This window comes from Aethalodelphis obliquidens, unplaced genomic scaffold (genome assembly GCF_003676395.1).
Source record: "Aethalodelphis obliquidens isolate GAN/ISIS:26980383/991018 unplaced genomic scaffold, ASM367639v1 scaffold82, whole genome shotgun sequence".
Taxonomy (NCBI): Eukaryota; Metazoa; Chordata; class Mammalia; order Artiodactyla; family Delphinidae; genus Aethalodelphis; species Aethalodelphis obliquidens.
Window position 1 is genome coordinate 7340420 of NW_020838026.1, and position 11738 is coordinate 7352157.

General features: G+C 44.3%; 1 protein-coding gene across 3 annotated transcripts in view; it reads right to left on the reverse strand.

Annotated features, from left to right (window-relative positions):
* Positions 1–941: 941 nt before the first annotated feature.
* Positions 942–11738, reverse strand: part of TIRAP (TIR domain containing adaptor protein) — a 15944-nt gene continuing 5147 nt past the window's right edge. Inside the window, exons 1-5 of one of the 3 annotated variants that reach the window (XM_027093022.1) lie at positions 8819–9271; positions 7476–7599; positions 7109–7267; positions 5036–5629; positions 942–3945 (exon numbers count right to left, since the gene is read on the reverse strand). In XM_027093022.1, the coding sequence (XP_026948823.1) occupies positions 3926–3945; positions 5036–5629; positions 7109–7175 (681 nt within the window). In that variant the 5' untranslated portion in view covers positions 7176–7267; positions 7476–7599; positions 8819–9271 and the 3' untranslated portion in view covers positions 942–3925. Of the gene's footprint in view, positions 3946–5035; positions 5630–7108; positions 7268–7475; positions 7701–8818; positions 9272–11738 lie in introns of those variants that run through there. The other 2 variants (XM_027093020.1, XM_027093021.1) reach the window with 2 other exon arrangements.

An 11738-nucleotide genomic window follows, 5' to 3' on the forward strand; every position in this document is an offset into this window, starting at 1 on the left:
TGAAGAAAATGTTAGCAATCTGAATCCTGCAATTTAAACAAAGGTAATAATACATCACGATCAAGATAAGTTTACCCCGGGAATATAAGACCAGCTTAACATTAGAAAATCTAATGTTATTCACTGAATTACCATTTAAAAGGGGGAAAAAAACATCATTTCAGTAGATGCGGAAATTTTAGAATATATTTCAAACCCATTCAACATAAGTAAAACTCATAATCAACTAGAAACAACAGGAAACTTACAGCTTGTTAAAAAATATGTACCAAACCCAAAACGTACAACAGATACCACGTATAATGGTGAAATGTCTGAAGCATTCCCTTTGAAATCATAATTTAGACAAAGTTGTCACTTTCAATATCTTACTGGTGGTCCTAGGCAGCAGAGAAAGATAAGTTTTTGTTTTGTCTTGCAAATTATATGATTGTCTTTATAGAAACCCAACAAAGTCTATAGTCTTATAGAATAAATAATTCAGTAGTTTGCTTATATTAAATCAATATGGGGGACTTCCCTGGTGGTCCAGTGGTTAAGACTCCACGCTCCCAATGCAACGGGCCCGGGGTTCAATCCCTGGTTGGGGAACTAGATCCCACATGCATGCCGCAACTAAGAGTTCGCATACCGCAACTAAAAAAAAAAAGATCCCGCATGCCGCAACTAACACCCGGTGCATGTAATGAGAAGCCCACGCACCGCAACGAAGAGCAGCCCTCACTCAGCGCAACTAGCGAAAGCCCGCGCGCAGCAACAAAGACCCAACACAGCCAAAAACAAATAAATAAATTTATAAAAAAAAAAAGACCCAGTGCAGCCAAAATGAATGAATGAATGAATGAATAAAAATATTTTTTTAAAAAAACCTTTTACAGTAGCAACAGAAAATATGACATACTAAGGAATAAATCTCATAAAAAATGTGACTGACCAATATGGAAAAGATTTATAAAGTTTTTATTGAAATACATTTAAAGACATGAATAAATGGAGACATGCCATTTTTATTAGGAGAAAGATTCAATATAATTAAAAAATCTATCCTTTCCAAATTAATCTCTCAACTCAATGTAAGTCCAATAAAAATATTAACTGGCCTTTTCCTGGAATCTGACAAACTGAATAAACAATTTACATGAAAGAGTAAAGGAACAGGAAGGGTGGAAGTGATTTTCATGATTAAGAGGAAGGGGAAGAGCTGACTATTAAGTTATCCAGGTTTACTAACAACAACAGTACATAAGCCACGGTGCCACTGACACAGGGATACATCAACAAAGGGAGGAGGCTGGAGAACCCAGGAGCAGACCCTCACGTATGACAACGTGTAACAGCAGTGACATCACAATCAGTGGGGAAAGGATGGACTAGTCAGTAAATAATGGCTATTCAAATGAAAAAAAAAAAAGTATCTCTAACTTATAAACCAAGAGCTACAAAAACAAACCCAAACAAAACATCCAGGTGGATTAAAGACCTAAATGTGAAATACTTCCAGAAGAAACTACAGGAGTAGGGAAGATTTCCTAAAGAAGACACAAAAAGCACAGACTACAAAGTAATAGATAAAAGTTTTCACATTAAAAAATAAAGCTTCTGTTCTTTAAAAGATACTGTTATATGGTGGTCATTTTTTTTTAAACTTCTAATAATTTAGAGAGACATGCTTAAATATTTAGAATAAAATAATACCTGCGATTTGCTTCAAAATGATCTTCGGTTGACTAATGGGTAAGGTTATTATTAATAAAAGCTTATCTCTGAGTTGGTAATTGTTGAAAGTGGGTGATAGGTATATGGGGGTTCATCAAACTTCCTTCTTACTTTTAGTGTATGATATATATATTTTTTAATAAAAAAAGGCAAAAGGAAAAAAAGAATATTATGACAATGGGATACCAGTGTTCATCCGCCAGCTTATTAAACACTTAAAAAACTGATAAGTCTAGGGAATTTCTTGGCAGTCCAGTGGTTAGGACTCGGTGCTCTCACTGCCGGGGCCCGGGTTGAATCCCTGGTCAGGGAACTAAGATCGCACAAGCCGTGCAGCGTGGCAAAAAAATAAAATTTAAAAAATCTGATAATTCTAAATGTTAGCAAGAACATGCAAAAGTGGCAACTCTTATGCACAAATGGCAGGAACATAAATTGCACAACCAATCTGGAAGAAAATTTGGTATCTTCTACCAGAACTGAAGGTGCACACGCTTCACTACCCAGCTGTTCTCCATCTAGGTTAAATCCTAGAAAATCTTGCTCTTGGAAACATACACAAGAATAAAAATGCTCACAGGCTCATTGTTTTCAACAGCAAAAAAACTGGAAACAACCAAATGTCCACTTGTAAAAACATGTGCGACTGAATAGTGGTATATTTACATAACGGAATGAAAGTGAATTTACTGCAGCTCCATGAATCAATATGGACACATCTTACAAACATGGCAAAAAAAAAAAAAAAAAAAAGAGGACTTTGCAGAATATAACACCATTTATGTAAAGTGTAAAACCATGTAAAAGTTAATATATTGTCAGGGATGCATACATATGTAATAAATTTCTAGAGAAAAGCTAAGAATGATAAATTCAAAATTCAGAATAGTGGTTACTTCTGGTGGGAGTAGGGAAGAGAATGTAAGGGCACAAAGGGAGCAACATGGGGATTGTGAGGTTTGGCTTCTAAGCTGGGTGTTGAGTACGTGAGTGTACACTGCATTATTCTTTAGTCCTTTTGTATGTAATAAGATAATTTGTAATTAAAAATAAAATTTTTTCACAATATATACAAATAGAGAATCATGTACAGTTAAAACTAATATGTTATATGTCAATTATATCTCAATTTAATATATATATATACATTTTTTTCAGTAAAAGGAGGAGATGTGGTGGGGGAAGAGGGAGAAGAGACACAAAAGTACACATCAGGGGAATCATAAATTCATTTCAGTTCAACAACCAAGTTTTACTAAGAACGGATGAATGAAACTCTGCCTGTCCTACAAGGTAGACCATCGATCTGCCAGAAGAAATACACTGATTCCTCTGAGTGCAGAGGTGAAGGAACTACTGTAAAAGCAGGAGTTCTAGCCAGATGCCTGATGAGGCCCCCATATGTCAGAGCATTGGTGGGTGGGCTTTTGATCCCAGCTAAAGGGTCTGAGCTTTCCTCCTCTTCACCCCACCTGCTCCCTCCCCTCTTCTGTCCCCTCTTCAGACTCATTTCTAGGTGTGAGTCTTTAATGACAGGCGTGCAGTGAAAACAAATACAGGACAGTATTTGTCCTGTAGACGTGCTGAGGGCATCTTCCATGCAGCTTTCGGAAGTGAACGACTCACTGGGAGACTCCGGCAAGAGTGTGAGTGTGAAAGACGCTATACCTGTTGTTCTCTCCTGACACCTGTTCAGGGCTTCCGCAGGCAACTGGGAAAACCCCCCAGCTGAGGCGCGCAGTCCAGGCTTCCAGCTCCTTACTCAGGTGAGCCACCTCTTCAGGAGGAAGGCACCTAGACACCAGTGCCCGATTCCAGGGGAAGAAGACATGGGCACGATGTGCCAGGCTTCACGTCCAGTCGCGCAGGAGGCAGCGCGTGGGTGATGTCTTGGTATCACGCTTCCTTCCACCTCCACTTTCTGGCTTCCCCAGGCCTTCTTGGGGGAGTCCCCAGCTCCCTCACAGCCTTCCTGGGGGAGTCCCCAGCTTCCCCAGGCCTTCCTGGGGGAGTCCCCAGCTTCCCCGGGACCTTCCTGGGAGCCCATGGTTATGGAGGCCACAGACAATCTGATCCCAGGGTCACATACAAAGTGCTGCAAACTTACTCCTCACAACTTGGCACATGTATGGAACCCAGGGTCCTAGGCCCTCTCACTCCATTTCCAGCTTTGCTCCAACTGTCTGCATCCGTGCTGATGTGAGAAGTGTCAGCTGAGGGTCTGCAGATCTGAAAGGGACGAAAGAGAATCACATGGCTCGTCACCCTCCTCAAATCCCAGCATCTCTGTTTCCCCCACATGTCCCTGTCTTCGCTACCTTTTAATCTATTTTACTTCTAAACCCACTGTAATACAACGCCCCTCCCTGGATACGCTTATGGTAGGCAATTCTTTCCTATTATTTTGTACCTGTTTGCGTTACTAAACCAGGGTCCCTCCTGGCATTTTCCCAGCTCTTGGTGGCCATCTCCAACCTGACCTCAGTGAGAGAAACCTAATACTATTAATACTAATAATGATAATAGTGACTTATATTTATTGAGGACTTGATAACGCGCTAGGCCCGGCCTGTCACAAGTACTCTACATGTGCCAGGCCACGTTCTGAATTTACTTAGTGTACATACTTATTTAGGTATATAGTTTCATTCTCATTTAACCAGTGAGAAAACCCAGGCACAGAGCAGTTAAGTAGCTTGTCCAAGTGACACAGTTATTTTCGCAGAGCCTGCATTCTGAACTACAGGCAGACCTCAGAAATACTGCAGGTTCAGTTCGAAACCACCACGATAAAGCAAATATTGCAATAAAATGAGTCACACAAATTTTTTGGCTTCCCAGTGCATATAAAAGTTGTGTATACACTTTTTTGTAGTCTATTAAGTGTGTAATAGCATTATGTTTTTAAAAACAATGTACGTGCCTTCACAGAGAACTATATTCAATATCCTATGATAAACCATAATGGAAAAGAATATAAAAAAAGAATGTGTATATATATATCTATATCTGAATCACTTTGCTGTGCAACAGAAATTGACACAACCTTGTAAATCAACTACAATTCAATAAAAAATTGATAAAAAATACAATGTACATGCCTTAATTTAAAAATGTTATTACTAAAAAAAAATGCTAATCATCATCTGACAACGCAGGGTTGCCACAAACCTATTTGTAAAAAAAAAAAAAGCGCAGCATCTGCTAAGTGCTCTGAACTGAAGCCTGTAGTAGGCCACACTGGGTGTTTCCTAAAAGCCCAAGTGGAGCAGGCGCTATGGCTGAAGCCCCTTCCCCTTCTCCCTTCCCCGTAACTTACACCGCGTGACAGCCTCCTTGACTTGGCGAAAGCCACCGTCGGGACCCCAGCCGTTCACGAAGTACATGAATCGGAGCTCGGCGGGGTAGGCGGCTCTGCTGAGGCCTGACATCAGGGGGATGGTGCGGCCCTCCGCCCCGGGGGCCTCGCTCAGCGCCTGCAGCATCTGGTACCTGCACCACGGGTCCCGGAGGAAGCCCGGTGTGATGAGCAGCACGCGACAGTGGCTGTTGCTCAGCGCCTGGCACAGCTCGGACACTATGGCGCCGCCGGGGTCTGCGTCGCGAAGCTGCAAGAAGCAGCGCAGGCCGGCGGCGCTGCCCTCCAGGTAGGAGACCAGCTCCTGGGCGGCCGCCAGGTCCTCCTCGCTGTGGCACACGCACACATCATAGTCCTTGCTCCAGCGGCCGCTGCTGCTGCTACTGCTGCCGTGGGCGCCCAAGTGTGTCGGTGGCGGGGTGGGAGACACCTCTGAGCTGGGGCCCAGGGGTGGGGGCCTGTCCGAGGAGCTCGGCTGTGAACCGTCACTGCGGGTGTTTTCTGGGGAGACGGGCGTCTTTGTGGGCTTTCTCGACAGGGCCTGCCTGAACCAGTCTGCGGGGAAGAAGCACTGCTGAGGCCTGGAGCTTTCAGCAGGGGTCTCCTGGCGACCCCCCCAGAGAGGAGCCACCGCGGGGAGGAGGTCAGCCCATCTCCCCTGTCCACCTTCTTCTCACACCTGCTGCTCTGCTACTGTGTACATCCCTCAGGACTTGCCCCAAAGTCTCCCTTATCTTTAAAGGTTTTGGGAACACATAAAAACTCTGGCAGCTTTGTAAGTCGGCAGGGATGTAATGCCGGCCTGTCTTACCATACTGCATATTCTGAAGGTGCCAAGAGAACAGATCTTAAAAGTTCTCATCCCAAGAAGAAAATCAATCTGTAACTATGTATGGTGATGGATGTTAACTAGACTTGTAATGATTGCTTCACAATGTATACGCATGTTGCATCATTATGCTGTACACCTGAAACGGATAGAATGTTGTATGTCAATTATACCTCAATAATTTTTTGTAAAGGTTTTGGTATAACAACAATATGAGGGGAAAAAAAGGAAGAAAGGAAAGGAGGGAGGGAGGGAGGGAGGGAGGAAGGAAGGAAGAAAGAAAAGAACTCTGGCTGTTTCACAAGCCTGATTGGGAAAGATGGCTTTGCTCCACGCCCTTCGATTGCTGGTACCCCCCTAGCCTATCCTAACCAGAACTTCCCACAAGCTGACTAGTCGACAATCCGTGAGTCAGGAAGTAGAGCTACGTTAAGCTGGTAAAGATCAATTAGGCCCCAAACCCACTTTCAGCATTGAGGGGAGGTGGATTTAGATTAAGGGGCTACCCACTATGGGAGGGAGAGAGCCAGGGATTGTCATCTGTTTGGCCCTGAGAAATCCTAGCTTGTTGCTAAATGGGTAAAATGGAAATGTGCAAGAGGACCACTCACTGCCCAGGGTACCTGAAGACCTTAGAGCTGAGTGATCCGGGGCCACGCTTTGGAGTGGGGCAACAGATTTGATTGTGGACCTGCTACTTGCTTTCTATACGACCATAAGCAAGTCAGTCTATGTCTCCACTTCCTCTTCTGTAAAATGGGTTCATTTTAGTTGTTGTTGAAGATCAGCGGAGATAATGCAGTGTCTGGCATATTGTGAGTACTCCAAATGGTTTCAGCTCAGCTTCCCCATTTTGACCGGGACAGAGAGTGTGGTGTCCTGGAGGTTGATCTGTTTTTTTCTCTCTCCTTGGCTCCTACCTCTGAATGGTTCAGGGCGATTTAGTTAAAAAGAGACACCCTTTTAAGCACTCAGCACAGTGGTTTCCAGGCTGGGGAGACTAGCTGAGCACACTTGGGAAACCTGTGAGCCAAAAGGACTGAAGGCTCCCTGATGCATGCCCCCTCACTCCCCACAGAGCCTGTGGGCACTGAAGTCAAAGCAGGACCCCCCCACGCCCACCCCGTCAGCCTCCCTGCATCTCTCCAGGGCCTGTGTTTGGGGGCCAGGTAGCCTCCAGGAATTAGGAGTCTGTGTCCACTCACCAGCCATTTTGCCCAGAGGCTTCTTGGACCTGGAACAAGGAGCTGGCACGGAGGTTGATGATGCCATAGTGGTGGGCTCCAAACTAACCCCATGAGATCAGGCATTGGTAAAGTGGGAGAAGGGAGGGGACCCAGTCTTAACCTCATCCAACATCCATCCTACAAGAGACAGACAGAAAGGACCACAAAAGCTGTACTTAACCTTACTCCCAGTCCCAGTGGGTGGGCTCTGGCATTTCTTTCTCCCTTGGTGCCTGACAGAGGCTCAGTCTCTCAATCGGTCCCTCATCCCTTAGGGGATTAGGGACAGACACCACTGGGATCGGGTTGCTAGCTGAAGCCCGATCTGTGCAGCCGTCAGACTTACAGGGTATGAGCTCAGCATGACCAGCAGAGTGACTGTTCTCTGCGCCACCTGGCCAGGGTTGCATTTGGGATCTGGGGAAGGGCGGCTGGCAGGCAGCTCGTTGTAAGAACTTCCTGTGTAAATGCTGAAATCAGAGAAGAAGGTCTGTTACTATTTGGACAAATAATTATGTATCAAGGTAGACAGATGTTGAGCAGTAGAGAGAGAGCACGCGTAAGAAACCTTGGGGAAGTTTTCCTCCAGGTCTGCCTTCCCCTGAATAACTCCCTCCCTCCATCTACCCACCCAATCTCCCTCCACTCCCTCCCTCCCTTCCTCTCTCCCTCCCTCCCTCAGCTGTACATAGTGGTAAAGGCTGCAGACTCTGGTCCTAGATCTCATCTCTTATGAACTGTAGCCTCTGGTAAACTACTTTACTCTTGCTAAACTTTAGCATTTTTGGTTTTTTTAATTTATTTTATTTATTTATTTTTGGCTGCATTGGGTGCTTGTTGCTTGCTGCACGCAGGCTTTCTCTAGTTGTGGTGAGCGGGGGCTACTCTTTGTTGCAGTGCACGGGCTTTTCTTCGCGGTGGCTTCTCTTGTTGCCGAGCACGGGCTCTAGGGCGTGTGGGCTTCAGTAGTTGTAGCACGCGGGCTCAGTAGTTGTGGCTCGTGGGCTCTAGAGCGCAGGCTCAGTAGTTGTGGCACAGGGGCTTAGTTGCTCCGCGGCATGTGGGATCTTCCCAGACCAGGGCTCGAACTCGTGTCCCCTGCATTGGCAGGCGGATTCTTAACCACTGCGCCCCAGGGAAACCCTAAACTTTAGCTTTTCCATCTGTGAAATGGAAATAATACTACAGCCTGCTCAGCATTACTGTGAAGACTACATGAGATGATTTATGTAAAATGCATGGCTTAGAAAATAGTGTGGGTTAGTATGTATTTAAAATAATCTAGCTATTGGAGGGATCTATACAATGTTATTCCAAATTCTGGAAGGTTTTTGGTTTGGTTTTCTTTTTTTGGTGGGGGTGGGGAGAGAAGGGATTGTCAAACGGCATCTAAATTTATATGGAAATGCAAAGGACCATTAGACGGGCAAGCAAAACGCCATGGCCATGTTCTCTTCCCACCACAATGACCTGATGTCCCTGATGGTGGAGGCTCTTTCTGCCTAGGTTTCTGGGAGGACATTGTGTGGAGCAGAGCCCACCCTGGTCCAAGATGGAGCCACTGTGTTCTAGTGGCTTCTGAAGATGAAGGGCTGGTGGAGAACTTGGTTCTAGAGCAAGGACTGCTTTCTCACTATTTGATGGATCTACAGAGGTCAAAACAACCCCCTCCCACATCCGGGAACTCACAGAGAAAACGGCTTGTCTGAATAGACGCGCTGAGATTAAGAGTTTTTGAAATTTAAAGAATGTCCTTCAATGTTGGACAAAAATGCTTCATTCTGCTAAATGCTGAACACCCTTATGCCAAGCTGATGAAGAGAAGACAAGAGATACTGATGATTCATGAAAATATATCAAAGTTCAAAAAAAAGGAGAACTTCAACTGCAGCAGTAGTGGGTGCAGGGGTGCGGGAGCAGAAGCAGGAGTGAGACGGACTCGGGACCAGAAGCACATTTGAAAGAGCAAAGCAGAGAGCTGCTAAGCGAGCCAAAAAGACGTGAAAAGGGGAACATTAACAAGGACATGCGTTTCTTTTCCTACCTAATATTCTTTGGATTTCAGCCCCTAAGTGGTGAGATTGAGGCAGTGCCTGGTTAACCACTGTTAGGTTTTGAAATCCTTTTCCTGGTCAGGAGTCGCTGTTTCTTGACATCTTCATTTCAACCATTCAAGATGTCCTTCCCCTCCCCACCCCGCCCCCAGCAGTAGACACAATGTTACTTGCTTTTTATATTATTTAAATCTTTTTTTCAATTGTGTTCTAATTTGAAAATTCATCATTTGGCCTTGATACACTTAAAAACTGGAGAATCATTTGATATTTTTAATGACAGCCTAAAGGTTCAAAATTAACATAACACTTTACTTAACAGATGTAGATAGATCTAAGTTTCAGTTTCTCATTTTATCAAATGACGTGCCCTTTTGGTGATACATGCTGATTTGGGGTAGCTGCCATTTTTCATTGCTTGTTTAAGAAGAAATCCAATTGCCCAACAGCCACTGGAAGTGGATTGGTATAAGCCCTAGTGACTGATGTTATGGAAAAGTTCAAACACAGGAAATAGCATCTTTGACAAAGGATAATTGAGTAAGAATGCAGACCAGTTCCATTAACTGTATACACGGTCTACTTCCTAGAGTCTAAACCATACTGCATTTTCCTTGTTACTTTTTCAGTTCTGTACAGCTGAGGCTGTGGAGCCATCACATTCAAATACGATTAATCTTTACAAGATTTAATAACAGTCTATATCGAGATATGGTCGAGATATGGGAGACATAGTTGTCAGGCAGGTGAGAAGATAATGAACCCAAATCTCCAACTGGAAGCTCTCATCCCTCACTCTGTCTATTCTCTGATTTGTTATGTAGTCACTTTTCCCTGTGCTTTGAAGACATTCATCCAGTAGAATGATATAGACCTAAATACCTACTTTGTAGATAATTACAAAGACTTGATAGAAGATTAGTAAAGAGCTTCTTCAAAAGAAAAAGAGGGCTTCCCTGGTGGCGCAGTGGTTGAGAGTCCGCCTGCCGATGCAGGGGACGTGGGTTCGTGCCCCAGTCTGGGAAGATCCCACATGCCGCGGAGCGGCTGGGCCCGTGAGCCATGGCTGCTGAGCCTGCGCATCCGGAGCCTGTGCTCTGCAACGAGAGAGGCTACAGCAGTGAGAGGCCCGTGTACTGAAAAAAAAAAATAGAAAAAGCAGTAGCCTGTTACCATCAGTGTTTTTAGAATGCTTTTTCAATATTACATGAAGGAACTTAATATGTGAGGTAAATACTGTAAAGTTTCACTGTATAAAGTCCAAAGTGTATTAAGTATTATTCAATATCTAACTGGTCGCCAATATCTATTATATAGGGAATGTTCTGAAACCTATGAAGGCATATGATTATGGATCTTATATAATTCGTATCCCATTTCTGTTAAGCTGGAATCACTGTCCGTGGTGACAGCACAGTGGTCCCCAAAGACACACACATCCTAATCCTCAGAACCAGTGAAAATAAGCTACCTTACTTGGCAGAAGCTGACTTTGCAGATGTGATTAAGGGTCTGGAGATGGGAAGATTAGCCTGGATTATCCAGGTGGGCCAAATGTAATCCCAAAGGTCTTAGAAAAGGAAGACAGGAGGGTCAGGGTGAGAGAAGAGATGTGACAACAGAAGCAGAGGTGGGTGTAGCGTGGGGCTGTGAGCAAGGAAGGTGGCAGCCTCTAGAAGGCGGAAAAGGCAAGGACCTGGATTCCTCCCTAGAGCCTCCAGAAGGAATGCAGCCCCGCTGATCGACTTCAGACTGTGACTGCCACAACTATAAGATAATCAATGTGTGTGGTATGAATCCACTACGCTTGTGGTACTTTATTACAGAAGCAATAGGAAACTACTACACCATGTTTGATTGTATGTGAGGCTAATGAATGGGGAAAGCATTGAATCTGAGTGCTAAAAACTGGTCTGCTTGGGACTTCCCTGGCGGTCCAGCAGTTGAGGCTCTGCGCTTCCACTGCAGGGCGGGGCGCAGATTCGATCCCAGGTTGGGGACCTAAGATCCCTGCATGTCATGTGGTACGGCCAGAAAGTCAATAAACAAACAAAAACCGGGTCTGCTTAAAGAGTTAAATTGTTTGAGGGAGTTTTTCACTTCTTTGATGGATAAATTATTATCTACTCTTCATGTGATTTTTGACTTTAAGAACACCGGTTTCAAAGGCTCCAACACTGGCTTCTCAAACATTTGCTGAAACACTTGTCAGGGAGGATGCATTAGAACTTGCAGGACAATGTCTGTAAAAGTGCTGCAATTAATTGTTAATAGCTAGAGAGGCACAATACAGTGTTTCTGAGGAGTTACAGACTGTGGTGGACAGACCCTAAGGTAGTCCCGTGTTCATACCTGTGAGTGTTGGGCAGGGCCCATGACTTCTTACCAATAGAATATGGCAAAGGTTGTAGTATGTCACTCACATGATTGTGTTATTCTGTAGGGTGTGTGTGTTTGCATATGTATATAAATGTATATACACATCATATATATAGTAACAATTGTGTGTGTGTATATGTGTATATATATACAATACATACATATGGTATGTATAT